This window comes from Periophthalmus magnuspinnatus, chromosome 13 (genome assembly GCF_009829125.3).
Source record: "Periophthalmus magnuspinnatus isolate fPerMag1 chromosome 13, fPerMag1.2.pri, whole genome shotgun sequence".
Classification (NCBI taxonomy): domain Eukaryota; kingdom Metazoa; phylum Chordata; class Actinopteri; order Gobiiformes; family Gobiidae; genus Periophthalmus; species Periophthalmus magnuspinnatus.
The window spans coordinates 5,192,335-5,216,058 of NC_047138.1; the positions used below are offsets into that span (position 1 = coordinate 5,192,335).

Genomic DNA, 23,724 nt, shown 5'->3' on the forward strand with positions numbered 1-23,724 from the left:
CCATATCGTCTCAGCGATCGATAACGAGCTGGCGTCTGCCCCCTCCTGCAGCACAAATCTCCCTGAAATGAAAGTGTGAACAGAAGCTGAGGAGAATGGAGCAGAGCGTGAAACTGTGGAACCTGCACTTGGACTTAAACCATATTTATTTCATCTCATCAGTAACACATCAGCAGCTTTTGATAACATACGTTCACTACATTCGTGCTTTGCTGAAAACCACTACAATTTGTAATAAATATAACCATCATAGTAGGCAGTAAAACATATTTAACAAGTCGTACGTCTCTGTAGCGCTCTAAAGCATTTGGAAAATAAACAGGAATAAACAAGGGCATCCATGGGCACTTGGGTAAATTCTTCTATGTCATTTATTATCTTTCTATCTCATTTTCATTCTTGCAGTGGTCTAAAAAGCCAAAGAGACAAAAGATTTAAATACACATCAAAGCCTTTTATTGTTGAAGTGTTTATTCAGGAAGTAAGCACGCAGGATTATTTTAGCCCAAAGCAAAGCCGTATTGATTGTCCATTCATCTTAATCATGAATATATTGTTTAGACATCTGTGATATCAATATGAGTAGGTGTGGGGAGGTACGTTTAATATTTCAAACACAGAATCTGTCAACTAATACTTTTACGCCTGCCAAATCAACACAGAGCCTGTAATTCATCTTTCATCGACAAAATCAATACTCATCTCTGTGGCAATGTCTGTGTTGCAGTTTTGACTTGGTAACCAACGGGGGAATCGCCATCGGCCTGCGTTTCGAGCGTGCCCCCTTCATCACTCAGGAACACACGCTGTGGTTGCCGTGGGGGCGCTTCTTCGTCATGGACACCATCGTGATGCGGCACGAGGAGAACGACATCCCGAGTTGCGACCTGAGCAGCTTCACCCGCCCCAGCCCCATCGTCGCCCCTGCTCCTCTCACTGCCTTCGCTGGGTCCTGCTCTGAGAGGGGTAACATTGTACCCGAAATCCAGGTGACTATAAAATCTCATTCACACATATATCCCGGAATATTGCCAGGTACAAAATGCCTGAACGCTCCCAGAACATTCCCACGTCTGCTGTGTTCACACTTAACCTAGCATTTGGCCCTCAGTGCGCTCTCACATAGCAAAACGCTGCTGCATCATTGAAATTTAATGAGAATCAGACGTAAGCGCTTGTGTAAGGAAAACAAGCTAACCAAGCATGCTGGTAGCCATGGAAACCAAACATCTTACCAAGGAAACCCAACGGTAGTACTGGCAATTTTCTTCATTCGCACATACGCCTTCCCTGCATATTCCCAGTAATTTACCTAGAAAATTGCCAGATCAAAAACGCAGCGATATCAGTTCTGGCTTCTAGCTCAAGACTGCTCTCTTTCCCCCCAAACACCTACGCCTGCTACCAAACTCCAGGTGGGGATCTAAATGGGTCCGTGCAGAATGATTCATGCCACTCATCTAAAAGAGACTCTGAAGGCTGTTTATCTGTTAAAAGTGAAGTACTGCCTCTCTCTGTCATGGCAATGCTGTGATTTCTGTCTCTCCCGTGTAATTGCTCTGCCCAGTGCAGAAAATTTACTGTTGGGCTACTCCTCTCTTGTTGCAGATTGATGATTATTACATTGCCTGCTTTTTGTGGCATTTTCTTCCAAGACATTGTAGGTGCACGAATCAAAAAAATTAACTAATGAATGCATAGTTTTTGTAATTTTGTTTCAGTTTTAGATATTACTTCACTCAGATGATTTATGGCCTATATTTCAAGCTTTAGTGTGTAGTTTAGTTTATTTGTAGCGCTAATTTTGAGTCAAAATCCATAAATTCTCTTTTGTTATTAACATGTTTCTAAACTAAATACTTTACCATTAATACTTCCCTAGAGACTTGACTTTGAGGATAACTACAGACAGTGTTTGGCAGAGCTTTTGTCATGTCTTCCACTAAACTTTGCTCTTTACATAAAATAATAGCTGTTGAATTGAACACCCAGGGGTATTCGATTAATGCTATTGTTAAATGGATTGTAGAAAAGATAGTTGTACCAACAAAGCTATTGCTATTATTGAATAATCTATGAAATAGACTCGCTGTTGGATGTAATGAAGAAATCTTTCAGTAGTTCTCTAATAATGTCTGAAGTATATTTTCTGTAATGATTTTTTTTCTAGTTTCCCTGTAGAATAGTTTTAAAGCTGCTCTATGAGAAATATAGATCCACTTACTGCTGCAAAATATGAATCCTACGCATATGATATCTGTTGAGACGGTTATTTTAGATAAAGCTATTACGACCTTTGGTAATGAAAGTGGACCCAGCCATATTTACTAACACCGAGGATTGTACGTTCACTTTCTGCCAATACACATGCTTTGTTTTTGTATCTAGTCTCTGCAGGAGGAAGTGCCCATTCCAGGAACGGATATGAAGCTTAGCTATTTAAGCAGCAGGACCGCCGGTTACAAGTCAATACTCCGAGTGACCCTGACCCATCCCACAATCCCTTTCAACTTGATGAAAGTTCACCTCATGGTCGCTGTGGAGGGACGGCTATTCAGAAAGTGGTTCCCCGCTGCCCCCAACCTCTGGTATGATTTTGTATGGGACAAGGCAGATGTCTACAGTCAGAAAGTCTATGGGCTGTCAGAAGCTTTTGGTAAGTATCTACGAATCATGGCTTTTACCAAATCTAATATTCAAGCCACTTATGTTATTCTATGTTTTATCTTTTCTAGTATCTGTTGGGTTTGAGTATGAGTCATGTCCAGATCTAATTTTGTGGGAGAAAAGGACTGCTGTTCTACAAGGATATGAGAAGACTGCGTCCAAACTGGGTGGATGGACAGTTGATAAGCATCATGCTCTCAATATACAGAGTGGTGAGGCTTCTTATTTATCTATTATCCATTGTCTTTGTGGCATTGTTTTTTTAATGTATTTATGACATTTTTACAAATGATAGGGTTGCAAGACGAGGCAGTTTACTTTGATCTCTCTCGCTCTCCACATCCTGCGGTGGCATTCTTTAAATAGTTTGTCCCCATAAATACAACCTCTATTGTGAGAGCAGGTGAAAGGGACGTATTTTTCTATCGCTGCCAAATTACTGATCGGTGCGGAAAAGGAAGAGAGGATTTTGGCCATCACTGTCCCAGGTTTTGGCTGGACTCCGTGTTTATCTGTAAGGGCTCATCGGAGGAGACGAGGCATACTTATACGATAAGTGCTTAGGAAGGTGCCACTTTGATCTGTCACACTGAACCTGCTGAGCGCCCCTCTCCACTGCCCTCCCCCAGTCTCCATTTCATCACCCCTGTCTTGTTCAGGTCCTGCATTTTTAGAATCACCGATGATTTAATTGGTATCAGTCCTGCCGCTCTCTGCACCAGTCTCTATGATTAAACCATGACCCAGGGAAGCAACGCTCTGCTGATGCTTTTTGATGCACCAAATGTTGCGCCGCTCAAAGAACTCAGGTCATCCACTCTGACCACAGAGAAAAACAAGCACAGACACAGATGCTGAATTTCAAATATGATTACACTGATTGGGCAGCGAGAACATCTTTACATTTACATATTTGAACATTTTCCAGAATTATTGGCAAAACTACTGCAAACCAAATGGGAGAAAACGTGTTCGGGTTAATTTCACATAAGACATGTATTTTTACTTACTGCACAGATTTGAATAAATTTAGTCATTTTAATCAATATGAAAGTTGTATAAATTATGTATTGTGTGTTGATATATTCAATGTTTCCAGGTGTTTTATTTTTTTTGTACAACACAATCCCAAAACATGTATGATACATAAAAGATTTCTCGTAACTGCACCTGCACTCATTTAAAGTGCTGTAAAATGTAGTTGCAACAAATAGCACCATGTTTGGCCACACACCTGTTCTCTGAAAACACTCAACAGTTAGCCTAACCTGTTCTGTGCCTCTGCCTCGGTCAGGTATTCTGCACATGGGCAATGGAGAGAACGTCTTCATCTCGCAGCAGCCTCCTGTGATTGGCAGTGTGATGGGGAACGGGCGCAGGCGCAGTATCTCCTGCCCCAGCTGTAACGGGCTGGCCGACGGGAACAAGCTGCTGGCCCCTGTGGCTCTGGCCTGTGGCTCAGACGGGAGTCTTTATGTGGGAGACTTTAACTATGTGCGGAGGATCTTCACCACAGGGAACGTCACCAGTGTCCTGGAGCTCAGGTAACAAGGGAAACTCTCCTGATCATCTTCTAAGCATCAGGGGATACTACTACTGCACAGGCTATAAATATGCACTAACAGAGAATGCATTAATAGTGCACAACTGTTTGTTTTGTGCTTAAATCCACCTGTCTTTAAAGAATCTCACTAACCACTGCTTTCTTTCATTAACCACTAACATATGCCTTCTACCTCTTTTCTTCTCATTTTCTGCTTCTGTGGGCACACAGAAATAAAGACTTCAGGCATAGGTAAGCTATATTGTGTATGTGTGTAGGAGAACAATAGGCAACACTATAGCCATTTTCACGCACACAAAGCCACACAGCTTTTCTCCATTATCCTGATGACCCACTTGAATGCATGCACCCACCTTGTCCTCTCCGGACAATAGTGTGCACCAGATGCACTGATCAGCTCAACGGGCGTGTCAAAGCAACTTGCAAATTTATTTTTGGTTACACTACAAATTAAAAAATAATAATAATTTCAATAAAATTGTGTTTAATTGGCCTACCATGAAACCAACTGCAATTTTCCCAAATTATGGAACATCTTTTTAAAAAAAGTTTATCATCTGCTTTACACAGTGCTTATTAAATGCGTAGGCTATAGGTAGCCTATAGCCCATGTTTAATAAGCCCCACGCACAAGCCTACAGGCCCCAGGCAATCAGTATCATCCAGAGCCAAATCGCACTGCACCAGCGGAGGCGCACAAACGGTTTGGGAGACGTGGGGGGAAATTCAGTCTAAACTTTCAACCATGACAATACCATATTCTCTCTGGCTGTCTTTATTGATAGGTTTTGATGGTTCAGTTTGCACAGTGAATAGAGAATCAAATGCCTCAGATCAATGACGGCTTCATCCGTTGCATACCTGTATCTGTCTTGTATCTGTGGGAGCCGCTGTTACAGTGTGACGCTATTACGTCTATGCCTCCGCCCCATGTGGCTCATTTATCCAGGTGTGTGAATCTATATATGCCCAACAGCCTGCTATGACAGCATATGTGTATGAAATTGTTAGGACCTCATCTTGCTTGGATTCTCCACACCTTGTCCAGTGGTGTGGTGTGAAAATGGCTTATTTTCTTATTATCTTGTTTTCAATTCTTCCATTTAAAGAATAGAGTATATATCAAGTGAACTATGTGTTGATGCATTAGGGCTTCCTTAGGGAACATTGGGTCATAGTGGACGATACAATGGGTTTGATAAATCTGTGACATGTGCCAATTTATTATGGAGGAGGACTAGATTGTATCTGGTCTCTGGAGCAGGTGAATTCTTTCTAGCAGCAGATGGAGGTGAGAGTACGCCTGTCTTTAGACCGCTTGTGTCGGGCAAGGGGCTATTGATTGATTTTCAATCATGAGGTCATGACTTTGCTTGAGCAGCTTGTAGTCACTTTGAAGATGAAAAGCTATGAGGCTTTGTTTTACCACCACACACTTTAACAGATCGTCCTAGTTTTGTGAAGACCCCAGATTTTTACAATATATGTTTAGCTGATCTTTTTGATGTGCTGAACATGTCTTTAAACATTACATCACTAACAAAGCAGAGAGAAATGCCAGTGCCTGTGTCCTTTGGTCTTTGTACTCCAAAAGCATTTGCATGCTAAAAAGAAGATTTATCTTGGAGTACACAGCATGTGGCTGTATAAAATGGGTGGCAACCTCCTGTTCCTGTGTGCACTAGCGATAGGACTGAGATGTGGGTGATCTCAGTGCGGTGTTCATTGACCCCCTACTATGGACGCTCCATCCACACGGGCCGTTCAGCCCTGATGCAATGCCAGCATGCAGCAAAATCCAATTATCTTCAACAAACTAGATATTGTTAGTGAATATAGATGGAGTATGCAGCCACAGCTCAAGGTCAGTGAATAGTTTGAAACACGATGGGAGACCTGCACTGTTCTACATGCGACTTGAGGCTGATAAGGTATCAGCCGATTGCACATGGCAGATAGGATGCAAAGTAGAATCTGTTTATTGAGGTTTGCTAGTGACCTACTCTAGAGAGCTTTTATTGAACCATCGTGTACCTGCTCTGTGCTCAGAAGTAACAGATCAGTCTGATTTGACAACAGCTGATGGCGACATGTGCCTCAGGTTTACAGCTAAGCTCTGTGAACACTGATTCACTAAAGGTCAATTGTCATTTAAAATTGTTTGTTGAAAGCTGACAATTTGAGAGGACTACCACTGGTCTTTCTCATTGCAGTTTATTTAAAAAAATAAAATAAAAAAAAAGGCACTGTCACATCCTGTTGTGGCCTCAAGGTTAGACCTGAGTTTTGTCTTAATCCACTTTCAATGACATTCTGCTGACAGCTTTTTTTCATAATACTTATCAGCGCTGTCAGAAATGTGTTTGCCCCAGCCATGATAATGCAGCACATGCTTCTCATCAATATAAATATCAAGATTCATGTGATAATTGCCATATAATAATACAAACAACCTTTCTGGCATGTGTTGTTTTTTATTTTTATTTATTTATTTAATTTTTTTACAATTTTGTAACTGGTTTGCCAATTCGGATATTTTTATAGCTCAGGCGTCTCTGTTATGTTCTATCTGGGGCCTGTTGGTAGATTGCATTAGTTTTACCAACAGGGATTGGTTTTGCTCGGCTCTTTTGTATGTCTGTCATTTTGTGCAACCTCCTGTGGATACAAAGGATTACTTTGTTGACTTGGTCTGGGGTTTAATAGGATATTTTTTGTGGTGGAATCTCTTGTTGATAGCTGCATAATGTGTTTGAATTGCAGCTCCAGCAATGCATTTGTGTACTGTTAAAAAGGGGAAAGGGAAAGGAAAAAAATATACTGTGTAATTTTAGCAATAACAGGGGCCACCCTTAGACAATGTGTTTTAATGCTGCCTTCAGGTGACAAGATAACTGGGTCAACAACAACAAGTAGTATATTTCTCTCTTCCGCTTCTTTTGCAAAAACACAAACTATTGTTTTGTTTCGACAATATAATACATAATATAAATATATACGGAAAGGATGCCAGAGGGTAGCATAATATAGACATTTTGTATCTGCTCCTAAAATGTACTTTGTGTCCACAGCCAATGTTTTATTTTTGTTATGTCCTAACTTTAAATGTTAATGTCTCAAATTGGCTTTTAAATCAGTTTGTCCATTACATGATGATTTTGTTGAGGGCAGTTTTATTGACTAACTTGCTCTCCCTCTGCTTCTCTCAGCAACAGCCCGGCTCATAAGTACTACCTGGCCACCAGTCCAGTGAACGGGGCTGTGTACCTGTCTGACACCAGCAGCAGAAAAGTGTTTAAGGTGAAGTCTCTCAGTGTGGTAAAAGATGTGGCCAAGAATCTGGAGCTGGTGGCAGGGACAGGCGACCAGTGTCTGCCGTACGACGACACGCGCTGTGGGGATGGAGGGAAGGCTGTGGAGGCTACGCTCACTAACCCCAGAGGTACAGCAAAATGTTTTGTTAGTGTCATAATGTTCAGATGGAGGGCAGGGGCCTGTATAACTCTAACGTACGATCCACAAATGAATCATATCATTATTTGTTAGGTTCACATATTTGCAATATTATCTTATGTCTTACAGTACTTTCACCTGTCAACAATCACGTCTTTGAGGTTGAAAAATGGCACCACTTTCTGATTTGACTTTTGTTTCATGGGAACTGTGTAATTACAGATATTTTAATCCTGAACACATGAACCCAACCCACATGTGCGAAATATAGTGTGAAAATATAGCATTATATCCTTACCGTGCTTTAAGTCACGTTTTTGTCTTCACATTTTTAATCCAAAGCTCCCCAGATAAACTGTGAGCCCTTCCTATCGCACAGCTGATATACTGTGATTTTCTCATGTAATACTGCCAGGCTTTATTGGCGTCTGAAAGACCATTACAGAATGAGACTGTATTGATGAAATTCCAGTTCTAATTGAATCGATATCTACAGTAGGCATCATCTATTTTGATGTTTCTATTGTTCCCCATTATTGATCCTGAAAATCAATTCAAGCATTAGTTTCCGCGGCTATTGTTAGTCTTTAATTTTCACCACAGCAAGAACCCTTTTATTGTCAACGATGTTGTGTCCTCAAATTAAGTCACTGATAATCTAAATAAATAATGGTAATTTTCCCTGTCCACAGGCATTACTGTGGATAAGTACGGGGTAATCTTCTTTGTGGATGGCACCATGATTCGTAGGATTGATCAGAACGGTATCATCTCCACTCTTCTGGGCTTTAATGACCTGACCTCTGCTCGACCCCTGAGCTGCGATGCTGTCATGGACATTTCTCAGGTACGACCCTCTGTGGCCTGGGCAGCCGGCGCAGGCTTTTTAACCTCCATCTCTCCTTCAATGACCCCACTCTTCCCTTTGCCTGTGGTCCCAAGTGAGCTTTTGTTCTGAAAGTGGAAGCTACCTGCCCACTTCGAAAGGCAGTCTGTCTTGTTCTCATCCAGCCATACTTACAGGCTCAACTCTGCTCTGTAGCTCTAGTACTGGTGCTTTTAAGATTCTAGATGTGGTGTTGTTATACTTGCAGATGAGGGGCAAGAGCCAGTTTCCATATCCACGGGTCCAGAATGATAAAAACAGGGCTGTTGCCGTCGTATTGTATCTGAATTGAATTTGAATGGGAAAAAGTCCTCAAAATGTGGCATGAAACAGGAAGCTGAAACACATGAAATGATTACTGTATATTCTCATGAGAAATATCTAAAAGGTAAATTCAGAAATGTTTAACCTGATCATTTAGTGACTAGACTCTAGAAATCACTGTATCTGCTGTTTAACAATATTAATTTAAGCTGCTCCACATCTGTAAATTATTGTTAAATATTATTGGCACTTCAGGTAAAAGAGAATATAAACATGCCTATTGCAACTTAAATGTATCTTATGGTAGCACTTTATTTTGCAAGAATTGTATTGCCAATAGAGAAGTTTGTTGGGGTTTTTTTGGGAAATGTGTAGAGCAGAAGCAGTGGTTTGAGCTAAACCGATAGCGACACTTCAGTCCTGGGGCATGCATGTTTGTGTCAACCCCAGCACCCCAGTCCGATATAATGTTGACCTACAGCTGGAGGGAGTGACAAGAATGACCTTTAACCCCACCAGCCACTGATTCATGCACACATGTTCAGTAATGCAGGCAAACACATAGCGCTGCATAAGCAGACGTACAGCAGCATGTGTGCAGCACTTCCCCCAGGCAAGGGTACTGTGCTGGGGTCACTCCACGGACTCTGCTTTGGAGGTGAATGCACTGCCCCCTCTGCACTCTCCAGCTGCTGTTACACCTTTTCCCTTGAACTATTTATGTAATTCAGGTAAAGTCTTCCACAACAGTAATTTTTAATTTAGAGCCATACATGTTTTAATTTTTGTCTGCTTGAATACCAGTAAATGTTGTATAGTTTGGCTTGTTAGTGTTTATATTTTTCATACAAACAAGTTTAAGAGCCGAATTTACATAAAGTTATTCATTTCTATTCATTTGTATTTATTTTATTGATTTAAAAATATATATATATATATATTCAAATTGTTATGTATTTAAATGCAATATACAGTCCTCACAGTAATGAAAAGTACTTTGTAAGTGTAAGTGCTTTTGAATGCCTGTGATTTTTAAACAATGCTGTAAAAGTTGTAACATCATAATACCAAAGTAGCATTTACTACCCAGTTCTTACTTGCCTGTAAAATATATAGTTAACATATCAGTGCTTTGTTACGGCTTAGATAAAGGTGAAGTTGTGCGTCTAAGTAAAATCCCAAACTGTATTTGGTACATTATGTTAACATTTGAGTCACATCTTTTCTGGTGTGGTACTGTGTGAGTATACTGACTCGGCCAGCTGTCAGGTCCATAGGGGGATCTGGGAGTAGAGAACTTTAGTGTACATGTTGTGTGATGTATTCAGTGGATGAAGTTGCATATTTCAAGGCCCCAGGGAACTCCTAGGCCCCTGTGACCTTTACCTCAGCAGCTCCTCAGCACATACCTCTGTGTACTCTTCTCACAGCCAGCTCAAGGCACCTCTGACAATGGCAAATCACACTAGCTCTGCCAGCACAGGACAGTAAAAAGCATCTATTAAATATTCATATCGCTCCTCCTTCAAACACTCCCTGTGCTGCCTCTGGATCAGCATTTCTCTGGAGGAGCCTCATCACAGTGGTCATTACTTTTCCAGCCCTCACCTGTTTGAGACCAAAATGACTCATAATTCTGTCGCTCATCTGATAAGGTCGTTGATATCTTGCCATGCCATCTGTGCACTGCAGCAAAACTCTGTAACCTTTCGCTGCATAAACTTTTTAATACCACGCCTGAACAGGAACTTGACCTTGTTCAAATATATTTTAATTTGTTTACATCAAGGTCTTCAGCACTTACTTGTTGGGGAATAATTTTTAGTCTGAAGTTTTAAAAATCTTTTTGGCTTGACTCCTGCTGTGCTTGGAGGGAAACCATGTCTTAAAACAACATCACTTAAACACATTACAAGGGTGTTAGGAGCTTCAGAAAGCTTTATCAAGGCTCTGGCTGTGACATTCAATTCAAATCTGAGACCGACTTCAAATAATGACATGTACTCCTCTCAAAAAGGCATCCCGCTGGCATGAGAAAATAGTCCAGACATTACTAATGGAAAAATGAAAAAAAATAAGTTCAAATATATATGTATAAATAGTTCTGATTTGATCCCATTTGGTGTATTGGAGAGTTGCTGACAGCTGCCCCACTGTTGAACGGTGAGGCAGTGATCGGGTTACAGCATATGGGACAGCAGCTCGGGAAATATCCCCTCATCAGTCAGAGTGGCGTGAAAACCTCCTTACAGGCAGCTCCCCTGAGCCACTCCACACACAGCCTCATGAAATATTTAACCACCAGTGTTGACAAGAAATAGGTTTTAAGAAATAGAAAGTCTCCCTTTAATTTTCTGGTAAATGCATTTCTGTTCCCTCAAAGGCAGTTTGTGTACCCTGACAAACTCCTCTGTGATATGTGCCCAATGTCTTTATGTTAAACTCCTAAATTTTGAGATGAAAATGAGACTGATGGGATGTGTCCTGTGTGCATTACTCAAATTAGATTCTGTTTATTTGATAGAAACAATAGCTCATTGTACTAAGGGGATTATGGCTTTTTATTTGGCATATATTGACCTGCATAAACTCATCGTTCACTGAAAGATCACATGGTTTATTCATTTCATGCAATTACAAGAATTTGATCACCTTCCCATTCCCTATTTTTCTTTGTGACATAGAGTACCCAAGGCCCTGCCAAGACTGAATTTTTATAATAGACGCGATCTTGTCTTTGTGCTGTGGACCAGGGATTAATCAGTCTCTTTTGTTGGTGCTCCATGGCTTGTATTGAAATATGGCACTTAATATCATGGTCCTAAGAGATTCTTCTTGGATCATAAGTGAGAGGGAGACTGGTAAATTGGATGATTCCAATCATTCCAATTTGTTAAAAGCCTGATACATTGTTCAGGGAACAATAAGTCATCATTTAGGTGGCCAGGAGCTGGCTACTCCATCATTTTTTGAGTGTTCTCCTGTTCTTTTCAAGGACTCATACAATCTCTTGTCATTACAAAATGAATAACCCATAGAGAGGAAAACAGTGCAGTGAGGGATGCACAGACCAGGCCTTTGGTACCACCTGTGATCAATGGCTCTGTGCTTTTTCCAGTTAATCTGATCATTTGAATGATCTCTCCTTGTTCTGTCCTCTGTTTGCCGTTGTTATCATCTTTGATCTTAGAAGTCATCTTTTTGTGTTCTCCCCTTTAAGATGGTACCCACTGCTTTTTATTTCTTATCAGATTATAAAATGCCTCTTTGTAATACATTGTTTACAGATTCCTTTTATACTGCATGCTGTTGACTTTTATTCAGGTTAATAAATCATTTAATTCACATTGGTATGTGTTACAGGTGCGCCTTGAGTGGCCCACAGACCTGGCTGTGAGCCCCATGGACAACTCCCTCTATGTGCTGGATAACAATGTGGTGCTGCAGATCTCAGAAAACCACCAGGTCCGAATTGTAGCCGGACGCCCCATGCACTGCCAAGTCCCTGGGATTGACCACTTCCTCATGAGCAAAGTGGCTATTCATGCTACGTTGGAGTCTGCTAATGCTCTGGCTATCTCTCACACTGGTGTTTTGTACATCGCTGAGTCAGATGAGAAGAAAATTAACCGAGTTCGACAGGTGTCTACCAATGGAGAGATCTCTATTGTGGCTGGGGCTCCGAGCGGCTGTGACTGTAAGAACGATGCAAACTGTGACTGCTACTCCGGCGATGAAGGCTATGCTAAAGATGCTAAACTCAATGCTCCATCTTCTCTGGCTGTGTGCCCAGACGGGGAACTTTACATTGCAGATTTGGGCAACATCCGAATCCGCTATGTGCGCAAAAACAAGCCATTCCTGAACCCTCTCAGTATGTATGAAGTGTCGTCTCCTATTAATGACGAGCTCTATCTTTTTGACTCCAATGGCAGCCATATTTATACACAAAGTCTGACTACTGGAGACCATCTGTATAACCTTACCTACAGTGGAGCAGGAGATATAAGCACCATCACAGACAAAAACAAAAATACAATCATTATAAGACGGGACACCACGGGCATGCCTCTGTGGCTCATGGTTCCTGATGGGCGGACATTTTGGTTCACCATGGGTACAAACAGCGCTCTGAAGAGTGTTGGAGCTCAGGGTCAAGAATTAGCCCTGATGACCTACCACGGCAGCTCAGGACTTCTAGCCACAAAGACGAACGAGAATGGATGGACAACCTTTTATGAGTAAGTACCCAATATATTATTTTTTGCTTGTTGTTGACTGCATTTCTCCCAAGCTACTTTCATACAGACCTCACTTGTTTTATACAATTATTGCTATTATGTGTTATCACGCCAAATAGGATTAAATTGATGTCTCTTACTTTGCAAACCCACTTTGGTCAGCCATTTTATGATCAACAACAACCTATATTTACTGTCCAGCACATAAACATATTGCGATGTTGTATATTATGTAGGGCCACTGGAAAGAAGATTAAACTTGCACTTTCTTTAATTATGATGGTCACAGATTGCCTCTAAAGGGAATTATGATCATAATATGTTGTATAGTTGTCTTATGATTATAGCAGTTTAAAATGCACTTGAAACATCAACATCAAACATCTAACTGCAATCTAGACATTTGGACTTTTTAAAGTAACTTATCTGTATAATAAATATGTGAATGTTGTAGTAACACTTTTGTCATACAGTGCAATCTGTCCTGTAGCTTAATTCAATTGGGAAACTTTGCTAATTGGATGATTTCAAAAAGTGTGATTAAGCAGATAAGCTGACCAGGCATCTGTTACACCTCGCTGCAGTAATATAACACTTTGACATCAAATCAGCTCCTCCAGTTAATTTAGGCAGACGTCTTGTATCACCTGCACCGCGTTTGGTTGTCATTTGAGACAACGATGCAGTGAAAATGGCACCCAGAGCAGCCAAGCACAGCCATATCTCAAGGTAGAGTTGATTGCCTCCAGCCTCAACAAAAACAAGTTCAGTGGGTGGTTAGAATAGTCAATTATTTCTCCTGGCTTTTTATAAAATGGCTGCTGGTGGTGGCAAGTTTTTGTGTGAGTGTTACCTGTTTAATATGAGAATGATGATGCACAGACTATACACTGGAGGATTTCAGGATGTTGTTATATAAAGATTCACATCTAAAATGCTGCTTCCAAATGTAATACCAAAGCACAAAATATAAGTTTTAATTATCCAACTCCTGTGTCCATTGCTTTTCTGAGAACACAAGTTACAAAAACTCAATTCTTCATGTGGACTTGAAGAATTGTAGAGGCAGTACATACTACAGTGTGTACAGCATCTAATTGTACAAATAATTTCCCTTTTACTGTTTGCCTCATTCATTTTTGTCAAGATTATATTTACCTCCAAGCTGTTCATCTCACCAATCCTTTATTAAGAGCCAATGAAAAGCGTTTGCTGTTAAATAATTAGCTTTGAAGGTCACTTCTCCACCCGCGGGTGTAAACAATAATTTGCTAGCGTCACAATGTCCATTTATCTCTGCTCACCAAAGTGCACAGCTAACCATTTTAGCCATATTAATTAATGCTTGCTTGCATCCTGTAACCTATAGAGCGACAGAGGGATGCACAAGGACAAAGTGTAATACAAAAGAGATTGTGTGTTTAGTTGTTGTGGTGTCACCCCTGACCACATCATGCACATTGACATTTGCAGCATACACAGATGCTCAGCTGGCCTCCTGGCGTTTCTGCTGCTATGATAAGTGCTTATACTTAAAGGTTACTGTAAATCCATTAAATCGTGTACTTTTTCACTGGATGTCCTAATTGCAGCTTTGGCCTCCAATTAAGAGGGCAGGAATGCTCACATTTAACACATCTGTCAGTCATATTGTCTTTTAATATTGAACCTAAAAACATTTACGGTAATATCAGTTGTACCTAAAATTTCAAAGGGCACATTGTTACACACCCCTAGCACTACACGTTAAATAATTCAACCATTTGTAAGTTTGTGTTGTTCTTGTACAACAGCAGGCTTCTTAATGCTATTTTAATAAAAGGATAAAAAAAAAAACAAGGTAAATGCCACTACCATTTCATTTTATCACCAATACCATAAAAAATAATATAATAAAACATGCAGTATTTACAGTAAAGTATGAGGTTATCTTGGGCTTGATAAAACAATCAACAGAAAACAACTGGGAAATAAAACAATAATAACTGTTAAGCTCGAGTAATCTGGCCTGTTGCATTGTCCCAGCATGAAAGGTCACAGAGCTCGCGTGTGACACAAGGTGATGCAATCTGAATGGACTTGTGACTATCCAGGGGGAAAGCAGCCGTCTCCGTCTGCCGAGCGCCGTGCCCCTGTGTGCCCTTCGTGTCCACAGAAAGCAAGCTAATAGGCAGCTGAGTCGAAGCAGGCCATAGCTATTAGAGCTCCGCAGTGAAGCCCGAGGAATGGCTCCAGCTCACGGCCCTAATTGAGAACGAGAGACTCTGGGTCAGTGATCAAGCTGGGCCGCCCGGAATGAGGTCTGTGTCGTGTGGGCGCGGTCTTTTGTGAAGAGGTGAAGACAAACAGGAACACTCTCTTTGTCCAGAAAAAGGAACAGTCAAAAGCAGCACACCTCTCATAACCACCCACAACCAGGTCTTTTCACTCACAGGAGGGAAATATTAGTCAAATCATAAGTATTCAAATACTTTCAACATAATTTACTGTTTTATTTAGAATTTCCTGAATCTCTTCTCTCTGATACATGTAAAACGACATAAAACATTTTATCAGGGCATAATCCTCTAGTCCACTATTCTCTCCTCTATTGGTTATTTGACGTGGCTGCACTGTTGAAATATCAGTAAACCAGTCGCTGATATTTCATTTATTACTTTATTATGACATGCAGCAACATTGAAAATGGTTTTCTATTTTCTGTGTGCAGATAAATTCATCATACTAAATAATGTCCTATTCAGTAGCGCCCACTTTGGAGCTCTAGCAATTTAAAAGATCTCAAATGATTCATGTTTGTGCTGTCTCTGAAGGAAATGGAACAATCTGACCATTCATGTACTTATATGTGATGAACATAGTGAATTGTATGTAGAATATTTGTAGCAATGCTTTCAGTATTAGAATAAAAATGTTATTTCAGGGATACAGTTACATTTTACTTGTAAATTATGATTATATTATATTTTTATTGTTAAATAGGCTTTTATCCAAACTTTCTATCACCTCTTGATCATATTTGATCATGTGACATCTACCCCTCCGTGTCTCTGATGTGGGTCATCAGCCCATTAATGTGTTACATGCAGGTCTACCTTGTATTTCAGAGTGATGTGAATGATCATAATCTCATAAAAGCATACCCTGTGAATTCCCCTCAACACTGTTTGTCATTCTGCTGTGGTAGTACTCCGCTGCAGTTTGAGGTGACATGCCCTGCTTGGCTTCTCTGCCTCTGATCAGTGTATGTCTTTGTAGGTATGACAGTTACGGGCGTCTGACTAACGTCACTTACCCCACGGGCCGCGTGAGCAGCTACCGAACGGATGCCGACAGCTCGGTCCGCATCCAGACAGAGGGCTCCAACAAAGAGGATATCACCGCCACCACCAACCTGTCAGCCTCTGGCACCTTCTACACTCTCATGCAGGGTGAGTGCTTTACTGTGCATAAACAGAGCAGGTGCACAGGTCCTCCAACTAAAGCCAAATGCCTGGACAAAAAAGTTTAATATTAAACATAGGATTACCTTACACAATGGACATTAATGCATGTTTATGTTTTTTTTTTTTTTTTATTCACTTTTGAACAACTGTGATTATGGTGTAAATGTGAATTGGTAAAATTTTGTGTTTTGAGCAGAGTCAGTTATGAATATGCAGATTTCAGCATTCAACACAGAAATCTGAAGCCACTGTAGAATTCTATTAAAGTGCCTGCAGAAACTTGCTCATGAATCATCTGACCTTTCGTTTGGATAGATTTACCCTAAAGGCCTTGGCCTGACCCTTCAAGTGTCTTTATGATGAAGAGAGGAAGGTTAGAGCGAGGTCAGCCCTGGCACCTCTGTCCATTTCTCAGTGGAGCACCTCACACTGCAGCACTTTGTGCCGCTAAGCAAAAGGCAACATAATAGTTTAGAAAATTGCTGAACTTCATGACATGCTAAATTGTTATTTGTTAAATAATTCATGCATGATAGGATTGATAAGCCATTAATTCCGTGCTGGCCTTAATGGGAGCAGTATTAATCCTGGACTGTGTGTGGATGTACAGACTGGAGGCAGAAAGGAGGCATTGCCTGATGAATGTGCATGAGATGCACAGTGGAAGCATTAGTCACTGGTCTGAGGCTGTCGTCACCTGGGGACAGTAACAGACAGGCTCAGATTTATCCCTCTGTCGCTGTGCGTGTGTGTGTGTCTTTGTGTGTGCATACAGTATGTGCTGCACCTTGCCTCTCTGTGGCCACAGGCGAGCCAGCAGCTTTGATAGTTTTCATTCCCGTATATCCTCCAGGCTGCTGCAACAGCTGTAAAACTTTACTTTACTGGCGCTGTGAAACCTCTCACTATTGATCTTTGTTGTCACAGGCATTATTGCAGGGGTTCAGTTAAATACTGCCGCTAAAGGCCTCTTTTCTGCTGAGCAACCATTTTAGATAATTATGTTTTAGTCTTTCTGTTGGTAATATGATATTTACTCTTTATTTATCATTGAAAGGTGCCTCAGCTTTTGTACTGATTGTTTCCTAATTGTAATGTTCCTAGATCAAGTACGGAACAGTTACTTCATTGGTTTGGACGGCTCACTGCACCTGGTGCTAGCCAATGGAATGGAGGTGTCGCTGCACACAGAGCCCCACCTCTTGGCCGGCACTGTCAACCCCACTGTCAGCAAGAGGAACGTGACCCTGGCCATTGACAACGGGCTCAACCTGGTGGAGTGGAGACAGCGTAAGGAGCAGGCGCGGGGCCAGGTCACTGTGTACGGCCGCAGACTCCGGGTAAGCTTTCACAGTTATACAAATACAGAGATACACACTGTTTACTCAGCACAAAGTAAACCAGCATTATTCTACATACAGTACAGGACATATTAAGAGAGCTCATTAATCCATTACTGGTCATTATATGTAGGCTATTATGTATATGATACCATGAACTGACTTTTCAGCTTTCCAGACCCTCTTTCATGTGACAAATGCTATTAAGGGATTTAGGCTGTTGATCAAGCAAAGCACAACTTTGGTTAAGTTGCCTCTCTGGGAGGTGACAGCGCTAATGAGGAGGTGCCACTTTTTCTGTCAATGGTAGTACATTTAATAGCCCTATCACCCTCCAGACGTGAGAGGCTCTAATGTATGTTACAGACAATGGCCCCAGGGGTGAGATGGGAAATGGGAGCAGCCTAATGGCAAGAACAGAAGGGATGAACAGAGCGGGAATCATTGGGCGACCTTGAGTGGCATGTCAAGTGATATTATGTGGGTGGCTGGGTGAGTGTGTTGTAGCGTGGGGGCAGAGCTGCTGGATAAAGAGCAGAAGAATAGAGGAATGCACAAAAAAGAGGCAATAGTAGCAATGTGGTCCCGACTTCACAGATCTGCCTTGTACAAACAATGAGCCCAGATGACGACAGGAAGTTGAATCGCTGCCTGTTGTCAGGATCTGCAACACAGTGACTGCTCATGCAAAGCTTTGTTAGGCTCAGTGTGTGTGGTAAACAGGTCCCCAGTTCACCCTCTACACAGTAACACATGACACTTGGGTTCCGTTGCACAACAGTTCATTTGTATTATATATAGGCTGAAGTGAAAGCAGGAGTCAAGTAGGAGTCATACACCAAACTTGAATAAATAGGAAAATGAGAAAAAAAGAGGAAAATGACTAGCTGTTCTATTGTAAAGCCAGTAAGAGAAAACATGGTGCATGTCGTGGCACAAATGGAGGACTATTTCAGTCAGAACAAACAATGATCATAATATTGCTTAATCCGCTATGTTCAAAAGAATAAAACATGCTCAACAAAACAACTTTGATTTTAAAATGTTGAGGATTTGAAGACCAAAAAGCACAATGAATTAGTTAAGATTTAAGATAAAAGCTAATGTCATTTTTATAATGGCAGATTGTATTTCTGACACAAAAATCATTAATATTGACGTATAGATCATATGTTGCTGTAAGGTTTTATGTTGTTTCAGTGAAAACTGTACTTTTTTACACCCTCTTTTCTGCTTTTTATTTTTTTGTCCAAGAGGATATGTTCAATTTAAAAGTAATTCTTCCTGAGTGGGCTTCTATTCTCATGGGATCTTTGGATCTTGGCTGTAAGAGTTTTTTACACCCTGTCAATTCTTTGGCCAACCAGATCCAGAAACCTTCTCTGTCTTTTACTCCTTATTTTCTGCTAAAGGCAATCTCAATAAACTCACCCTGTGTTGAGACTCCAGGAATTCGCAGGAGCTGAAGCAGCCTCTAGTCTTTCACTCAGATAGAAATGCTGTTTTTCATAAATATCCTTTGGTGATTGCTGCTAAATCACAGTGTAATATTTCTACATTCAGGTTTTCTCAGATATTTTAGTAAGTTATTTACTTTTCACAAACTGCTGGGCTTTTGTAGCTACTGTTTTATTGTGAGCACATTCTGTTTTTTGGATTTTTCATATTTTTTCTATTTTTTCACAGCAAAATTGATATTTTTTTACTATCTATACATCGGTCAGAGCTGCAGAGATGTTATCCGAACATAATAATTTTAGAAACCAGAATATATCACATCCTCTTTTTACAGTCCGGTGTTTAAGACTACCTGCCAATTTTAAGACTACCTGCATCTTATTCCAGTACAGTTTGGTGTACAGGTGGATAGTTGTGCCAAAAACCCAGTGTTGGCTTCACATTTGTGGCCCCAGCAAAGGGCTTCATCAAAAACAAAACATGAAGGCTGCTTTGTTTCTGCTCTGACCTGGACATGGCCTGAAGGATTACCCTCAGAACTGTGATCACAGAAGAGTCAAGGATCAGCTGTGTGCATTCGAGACTAAAAGTGTCATCAGAGTACTGAGAAATGTGCAAAAAGAGAATTGTCTGCACATTAAATACGTAACACTTAACAAAGTGTTAACTGTTAAAAAATATCCAGGGCTGCATGATGTATTACAGTTATTTTGATAATATAATGTCATCGGCAAAGAATAAATAGAATATCTAATCAGTCTCTGAAATATTAATGCCCCTGGAGTGTGTGGTGCACTTTGAACAGACTCTTGCTTTTTAAACATATACTGCAAATCTAATCACAATCACATGATTATATAAATTAGAGCTTTCCCCAAATCGTGCAGCCCTAATAATATCATCTTTTTGCCTCTGTTCTAGGTTCATAACAGGAATCTTTTGTCCCTGGACTTTGACCGGATCACTCGTACAGAGAAAGTATATGATGACCACAGGAAGTTCACACTGCGTATCCACTACGACCACGCGGGACGCCCCACCCTCTGGGCTCCCAGCAGTCGTCTGAATGGGGTGAATGTCACATACTCTTCCGGGGGCCACGTGGCTGGGATCCAGAGGGGAACCATGTCTGTGCGCATGGAGTATGACCCCAATGGCAGAATCACCTCTCAGATCTTTGCCGATGGAAAATCATGGACTTACACTTATTTAGAAAAGGTATCCTCCTCTTCCCTTCTCCTTTTGTTTGAATAAAAATAGAACAGACTTTGCTCAGACTTGCCTGTGAAGGATAAAAAAGTGAGATGTTTTTGTTGTTCTTGTCAATTTAGTTTGGATCCACACAGATGTGTTGTACTGATAAAATATGGAGAGTTTGATGTGTAATTTCTAAAAGTTAGATGTTAACTCTAGCTTTCGTGGGGAGTGTTTGCACTGCCTTATCACCAGTAGCAGAGATATCAACAGAAATGTAATTAAACGCTGTCTAGTTCACCCGAGACATGATCCTGTGTTACGAATATGACAGCAAAGTTCATCCTGAAATAACTCACATGACAGGAACAGAATGAAATGTCACTTCCTTCTCACTAATTGAAGCCAGGTTTGTTGGTGGAAAGGTGAAGCATTTCTCCAGCTTAGACATGCAGTGGAAATAGAAGCTGTTCACCTCGTTAATAGTCTACTTTAAGTTTTCCATTGACTCTAAATGCTGGGTTCTGGCAGTTTGCTTTGACAGCTTTTAAACTAGTACAAAGGGTTGATTTATCAGTCCAAAACGGAAAGCGATGGAAATCTTTCAGTTGTGGAAAAACAGCTTGTTCAGAGTGGTTGGATCAAAAGACGCTTATATTAAAAAAAAAAAAAAAAAAAAGAAGAAGAAGCTTGAGCAAGAGTGGGTACGGTGCACAAAAAGGAAAAACAATCAAATATCACTTTAAAGATTAAAATAGATTTGGTCAGACTCCGGCTTAATGTGTAATTGCTTCTGACATTTTGTTTGTCCTTTGTGATAAGATGCTGAAAACTCATATAACCTAATAATCATAATGTTTTTCCTGTTCTCGTCCACAGTCGATGGTGCTGCTTCTGTACAGCCAAAGGCAATACATCTTTGAGTTTGACAAAAACAACAGATTGTCTTCGGTGACGATGCCCAACGTGGCTCGTCAGACTCTGGAGACCACCCACTCCATCGGTTACTACAGAAACACGTACCACCCGCCTGAAGGAAACGCCTCAGTGCTGCAAGACTACAGTGAGGACGGCCAGCTGCTGCAGACTACCTATCTGGGCACTGGACGCAGGATCATCTATAAATACGGCAAGCTGGCCAAACTGCTGGAAATCCTCTATGACACTACACGAATTGGCTTTTCTTATGATGAAGTGGCAGGGATGCTTAAAACTGTGAATTTGCAGAGTGAAGGCTTTACTTGCACTATTCGCTACAGGCAAATCGGCCCGCTTATCGACAGACAGATTTTCAGATTCAGCGAGGAGGGTATGGTCAACGCGCGATTTGATTACGTCTACGACAACAGCTTCAGAGTGACGAGCATGCAGGCTGTAATCAACGAAACCCCTCTGCCAATTGATTTATACCGGTACGACGACGTGTCCGGCAAAACAGAACAGTTTGGCAAATTTGGTGTCATTTATTACGACATTAATCAGATTATCACAACGGCCGTAATGACCCACACTAAACACTTTGACGCTTACGGGAGAGTGAAGGAGGTACAATACGAGATCTTCCGTTCCCTGATGTACTGGATGATGGTGCAGTACGACAATATGGGCCGTGTGGTCGCCAAGGAACTAAAAGTAGGTCCCTATGCCAACACTACGCGATACACTTACGAATACGATGCAGATGGACAATTGCAAGTTGTGTCTATCAATGATAAACCTTTATGGAGGTACAGCTATGACCTCAATGGAAATCTGCACCTGCTTAGTCCAGGAAATAGCGCCAGGCTAACCCCCCTACGTTACGATATTAGAGACCGCATCACTCGTCTGGGAGATGTCCAGTACAGAATGGATGAAGACGGTTTTCTTAAGCAAAGAGGCAATGATTACTTTGAATACAACTCCGCTGGTTTGCTGATTAAAGTGTACAACAAAGTGAGTGGGTGGAGCATCAAATATCGCTATGACGGCTTAGGGAGGAGGGTGTCCAGCAGGAGCACAACTGGGCACCACCTGCAGTTTTTCTACGCAGATCTGTCTAGTCCTACACGTGTAACACATATGTACAACCACTCCAGCTCAGAAATTACCTCCCTGTACTACGACTTACAAGGACACCTCTTTGCCATGGAGCTGAGCAGTGGCGATGAGTTTTACGTCGCCTGTGATAACATTGGCACTCCTTTAGCCGTCTTTAGCGGCTCTGGAATCATGATCAAACAGGTTCTGCACACAGCGTTCGGAGAGGTTTACTTGGACACTAACCCCAGCTTCCAGCTCATTATCGGGTACCAGGGGGGTCTGTACGAGCCCCTGAGCAGGCTGGTGCACATGGGGCGCAGAGACTATGACGTCCTCACGGGGCGCTGGACCACACCCAATCATAACATCTGGAAACGCCTCAACAGTAACCACATTGTGCCATTCAATCTGTATATGTTCAAGAACAACAACCCACTGAGCAACAACGACGAGATAAAGTGCTACATGACAGGTATGTTGGTACTCTTAAACCTGTGTATTAGTAAAAGGATACCATTTTAATGACTTTCAGATGGCATCACGACAATCTGTAGTCTGATATGATTTAATACAGATTGGGGGGAGTTAAATTTATATTGTTAAAATGCTTTTGTTGTAATACAGTGAGTTTTTGGGGCTAGTCAATAATAGAAACGATCGAGTTCAACATTTGTGAATGTATCTTTTGGGTATTTCAGGGCAGTACAGTGCTGAAAACTACCAATACAATTTATCTTAATACAATAAAAACTTCAACTTCAAACAGATAGACTGAAAAGGTTTATTAATGTCTATATTTACACCAATTCATTTCTTATGGCTGAAATGAGTGCTGCAGCTGGGAATATATTGGCATGGGTAATATCAGAGCATTAATTGAAGAATAGATGCTGCCAAAACTGAACAGGTTTCAAGAGCGTCCTCATTGGCGTTGCTCTGTTATGGTGCCTCTGAAGGTTAGGGCTTCATAGACGCTCCAAGGGAACAATTCTGTATGGCAAAACAACCTCTGTTGTTAAACACCCAGGTCTCTTCACTGGAAATATAGTATCACTCGGTGTTGCTTTGTGGTAGGCAGGAGGTAAATGGCTATGAAAGCACCCCAGTGGAGAAGCAGAGCACAATAGATCCATAGAAGGCTCAGCCAGGTCTGTCTGTAGCCGCCTCTGAGGCTGGAAGCAAAACAGCT

The 23,724-nt window shown here is 41.2% G+C and overlaps 1 protein-coding gene across 3 annotated transcripts in view; it reads left to right on the forward strand.

Moving 5' to 3' along the window:
• Window positions 1-23,724, forward strand: part of tenm4 (teneurin transmembrane protein 4) — a 113,994-nt gene that overhangs the window by 82,321 nt on the left and 7,949 nt on the right. For all 3 annotated transcript variants that reach the window (XM_055225874.1, XM_033977623.2, XM_055225875.1), the window contains 11 exons: window positions 728-989; window positions 2,389-2,656; window positions 2,736-2,879; window positions 3,962-4,211; window positions 7,441-7,673; window positions 8,377-8,531; window positions 12,198-13,075; window positions 16,334-16,506; window positions 17,626-17,861; window positions 20,241-20,537; window positions 21,393-23,007. In XM_055225874.1, the coding sequence (XP_055081849.1) occupies window positions 728-989; window positions 2,389-2,656; window positions 2,736-2,879; window positions 3,962-4,211; window positions 7,441-7,673; window positions 8,377-8,531; window positions 12,198-13,075; window positions 16,334-16,506; window positions 17,626-17,861; window positions 20,241-20,537; window positions 21,393-23,007 (4,511 nt within the window). The remainder of the gene's footprint in view (window positions 1-727; window positions 990-2,388; window positions 2,657-2,735; window positions 2,880-3,961; window positions 4,212-7,440; window positions 7,674-8,376; window positions 8,532-12,197; window positions 13,076-16,333; window positions 16,507-17,625; window positions 17,862-20,240; window positions 20,538-21,392; window positions 23,008-23,724) is intronic.